The sequence below is a fragment of the Quercus robur genome, chromosome 6 (assembly GCF_932294415.1).
Source record: "Quercus robur chromosome 6, dhQueRobu3.1, whole genome shotgun sequence".
In the NCBI taxonomy this organism is placed as follows: Eukaryota; Viridiplantae; Streptophyta; class Magnoliopsida; order Fagales; family Fagaceae; genus Quercus; species Quercus robur.
In genome coordinates this window covers 5533413-5538215 of record NC_065539.1, presented here as the reverse complement: position 1 = coordinate 5538215, position 4803 = coordinate 5533413, and the positions used below count along the sequence as shown (strand labels likewise).

Genomic DNA, 4803 nt, shown 5'->3' with positions numbered 1-4803 from the left:
ATAAATTGATTAACTTCCCAATAAGTTTTCAAAACAATAAACGATTTTGTTTTCTTTTATAGTTGGGGGAAGGAGATAAATGGTTCTGATAGTAATGGATATCATACTTCATATATATCATCTAATTACGGAAGAACACTTCACAAAATGTCAAAATACTTAATGGGGGGACAAGTTTCATATCTACAACAAAAATACACGAGGTGCCATTCAAATAACGACAAGCTTTCACTATAATTAAAGCACTCGTAGACACATAGCCAAAAAAATCATGTAACACAATTGACACATCTTAGTTCTTAGTATTTTCAATAGAAATTTTTTTTAAAGAATAAATACCTTAAACTTTCATTAAAAAACCTTAGCCATATTTGGCTAGTGTTGAAAACCCCATTATATTATGGGATTTATAAAAAATAGACGGTAGCTAGGTAAAACCCAAGCTTATTTGGCTCAGTAATGAGTAAATACAAACTTTTACCGTAGTATATTTTCATGTATATACCCCTCTATTTTTATTTTTATTTTTGCTGAATTGAAAAAGGTCTCCAACGTGGACTCATTGAGTCCACACTACATAGTGGTAATGGATAATATCACGTATATCACCTGTTAAATTACCAATTGTCTTAAAAGCTTAAATCATTAAAATATAGTAAATTTAATAATTTAACTACACAATTCTAATACTACCGGGTCTTGTTGGGCTATCGCTTGAATTGAGCGTCAAGTGAAGCAATTTAAAGACTTCTACCATTAATACCCTCTGTTTATAAAAAATAATATTAAGAGCACAACTTTTGCCATAATTTTACTATAACTTATCCACATGACGAATAATAAATAGTAGAGACGTAGACTCACATAAAATCATCATTTTATGTGAGTGGTGGAGGACTCTTACGAGATGCGAATGGCAACTGGATAGGGGGTTTTGCTAGAAGAATTGGTACAACAAACAGCTTCATTGCCGAGCTTTGGGCCCTTCGAGATGGCCTCCTTTTATGTCAACAAATGAATATCCAAGCTGTGATTATTGAACTTGATGTTAGAGCTATTGTGGATGTTTTCAATCATCAAGCTAGATCCAACACTGTTGTGTCTTCAATTATGGATGACTGCAGGTTTTTAGCTACTCAAGTCCCTCAAATGAGCATCAGACACATATATAGGGAAGCAAACAGGAGTGCTGATTGGCTTGCTAAATTAGGCCTCATGTTAGATTCTGATTTTGAGTTTTTTGCTAATCCACCTGTGGATCTTTTTACTATTTTGGAGGCTGATTGCCGTAGGCTGTACTGCTATAGGCAGTGTACTGAATCTGTTTTCTCTGTTTAGTTTTAATGAAATTCCGCTTTCTACCAAAAAATAAAAAAATCATCATTTTTACTCTATCACTCTCACTGCTTGTCCCATTAGAAGTTGAATAAAAATGGTAACAAAATTGGTGCTTTAGCATTTTCGGTCTGTAAAACCCAAAAAGATATTTCTCATGAAACGGTCGAAAACCGGAAAGCCACCGGATATAGCCGGTAGACAGAAAGTTTCATTTGGATTGAATTTTGGGTTCATTTCATTTGTAATTTGCTAACTGCAGTGTACCTAACCCCAGTAAGATTTTAACCACATATCTGACCAAAGTTGGTTTATTTAAGAGAGAGAAAGTTTGAGGCCAGCTGGGTTATGAACTGGTTCACTGATCTGCCCATTCTCACTTCAACTCTCTCTCTCTCTCTCTCTCTCTCTCTCTCTCACAAACACTCTCTCTCTCTCGCTCTGCGGTTTTCCATCGTAGATAAACAGTCAGTCTATAATAGTCTGCAAAAATATGGCTCCTAAGTTGATTGAGTAATGATGTAGTGAGAGAAAGAGTGGAGTGAGGGAGTGTATTAGTTGATCACGTTTATTTGTCTTTGTGGGTTGGGTTGTGTTTTGGCTTGATTTTTAGAGTTTTTTGCTTGCCTGTTTGGGTTTTGTGTTTTGTGTTTTGTGGGGTTTTGCTTTCTTTTCTTGATGGGTTCGGAGGGGGGAGAAGAAGTATTGAAACTAGAGAAAGATGGGAAAGCCCAGAGAGAGAAGTGGCTGAACAATTGTAAACAGCTTTGTTCAATTTGGTCAGGTCCTCATCATGGGGGTTCTTTCTCATTGGCTTCTCTTGAGTGAAACCTTGGTATTAAGCACCCCTTGAGCTCTTAAAGATCCAACTGAAAATATTTATAAAAAAAAAAAAAAAAAAAGACTTAAAAAAAGAAGAAAAGGGTCCTGATCTCGTAAGATCTGTATAAAATTCTTTTTCTTTCTCAGTCATGAAGAGACTTGGCAGCTCAGACTCCTTGGGTGCTTTGATGTCCATCTGCCCAACTACAGGTTTATTAACAAACAATTCATTAACTCCTTTCAATGTTGTATTTCTAAGATTCACACATGCCCATTAATTTTCAAGCACTTTTTTGTGCTTCAAATTCAATTGTTGTATCTATGTAGTCTTTTTCCTATTTTGGAACTTTCCATGCTTCATTGCTGTATTTTGTTTTTCCTTTCTGGGTCTTACATGGTTTGTGCTGGGGACAAAAGAATTAACCTTTAATTGTCTCTTTGTTTTTTCATTGATGTAGACGAACATAGTCCAAGAACCAACCATGTTTATAGCAGGGAATTCCAGTCCATGTTGGATGGCTTAGATGAAGAAGGCTGTGTTGAAGAATCTGGCCACATAGCCGAGAAGAAACGTCGATTAAGCGTGGATCAAGTCAAGGCCTTGGAGAAGAATTTCGAGGTTGAAAACAAGCTCGAACCCGAGAGAAAAGTGAAGCTAGCTCAAGAACTTGGTTTGCAACCTAGACAGGTAGCAGTCTGGTTTCAAAACCGACGTGCCCGTTGGAAAACCAAGCAATTGGAAAGAGACTACGGAGTTCTCAAAGGCAATTATGAAGCTCTCAAGCTCAACTGCGATAATCTCCAACATGACAATGAAGCTCTGCTCAAAGAGGTACACCATCAAATAAAATCCACGGTTTTTGAATTCTCTAGCTAGTAAATGCGTCAAGTTCATTATGTTTCCCGTGAATAGCATATTCCAATTACTTTATATATATTATTCAAAAGGCACTTTCATGAGGTATGCTGTCGGTGATATATGTATCAAAATTTTGGATGGTTTTTGCTTTTGTTGCTTCAGATAAAGGAATTGAAAGCAAAGCTCCATGAAGAAAACACAGAAAGCATTAATCTTTCAGTGAAGGAAGAGATAGTGGTGGCCGAATCCGATAACAAAGCGATGGAACAGAGCAAACCAGCTCCTGATTCTCCTCCGCTACCTGCATCTGACTCCAAAGACTTGAACTTCAAGTGTTTCAACCACAACAATGGAGCTGGGGGAGCCACACTCTTTAGAGTGGACTTCAAAGACGGCTCGTCGGACAGTGACTCGAGCGCGATCTTGAACGAGGATAACAGTCCCAACGCAGCGATTTCTTCATCTGGGGTCCTTCAGAATCAGCTCTTGATGTCCCCCTCTCAGGCGGCCTCGAGTTCTTCTCTCAAATTCAATTCCTCGTCGCCAATGGGCTGCTTTCAGTTCCAGAAAACGTACCAGCCACAGTTTGTGAAAATGGAGGAGCACAATTTCTTTAGCGGAGAGGAGGCATGTAATTTCTTCTCGGATGAGCAGCCTCCGACACTTCAGTGGTACTGTTCTGAGCAGTGGAACTAAATTGAAAAAAGCAAAGCAAAGTAGCAAAAAAAAAATAACCCATGTTCAGATATTGTGGAAAAATAATAGGAAAGCAAAAAAAAGAAGAAGTGATGTATCTAGCTAAGTGAGCTCCAAGAATATTGTAAAGTTGAAAGTGGGGTTGTGTAATTTTTAGCTTTGGTCTAATATGTCTCCCACTGTGCAAAGTGAAAGTTGGAGAGCTGGGGTAGTGGTTGAAGGAAGCTTAAGATTGAGAAAAGCAAAACGGTGGATTTAGCAAAGAAAATGGTAAAAATGGAGTTGGAGCAGTACAAGCAGAAGGAGAGAGAGAAGGGTTCACGTGGGGTTTGGTTGGTGAAAGATGGCGCCTATGGGTTCTCTCTCTCTTTGAGTAGGAGGGAATATGATTAGATCGTAATTGAAGTCTCTGCTGTAAAAAAAAAAAAGAACCTTGGAATCCTTGGGAAGCAATTTCCTGTAATGGAGAAATAATCATTGACTCGCTTTTCTTTCCTTCTTTATTTTTCTTCTTTTTCACTTTCTTTCTCGGTTTCTACCCCATGCCTTTTTCTTTTCATTTTATTGTCAATTAAGGATGCGCTAATATCACTGCCATGGCTTCCTAAATTTGGTAAATTGTCCATTAAGAACACCATCCTTATTTGTTCCTTGTACTTAATTAAAAAGGAATGGGTATTAACTTGTGATAAACACTTAGAAATCTTGATTAGAGCGCAAAATCGCGTGTGTATTTTGTGTGCAATAGTGTGTTTGAAATAAACACTACTAAAAAAATTAGTAATTAGTAAGTGTGAATGAATTCACAAATGGATGAGCTTATGCTTATTGTGATTTATTTGGTTTTAAGAAAATAAACTATGGTATAAAACTACGGTTGGACACATGGCCAGCATGCTGCCCAATTTTTGCTCAGGCCTATTGATGAATAAGTTAAGCTTGAGTCCAGTTTTGGACACGTGTTTGAATCACATCACATCGACACAAGCTGTGTCCTTGATGAATATCCCACGTAAAAGAGTTAACTTGCGCCTGCATTCAAACCAGACGAGAGATCAAAACAATAGTAAGGATTGAGTGATTGCCTAATT

General features: G+C 37.6%; 1 protein-coding gene across 1 annotated transcript; it reads left to right on the top strand.

Moving 5' to 3' along the window:
* Nucleotides 1-1677: 1677 nt before the first annotated feature.
* On the top strand, nucleotides 1678-4215 carry LOC126732435 (homeobox-leucine zipper protein ATHB-6-like). The gene is made up of 3 exons (XM_050435284.1): nucleotides 1678-2367; nucleotides 2616-2989; nucleotides 3179-4215. Exons 1-3 carry the CDS (start codon nucleotides 2307-2309, stop codon nucleotides 3710-3712), a joined length of 969 nt encoding a protein of 322 aa, XP_050291241.1. The 5' UTR covers nucleotides 1678-2306; the 3' UTR covers nucleotides 3713-4215.
* The last annotated feature ends 588 nt before the right edge of the window (nucleotides 4216-4803 follow it).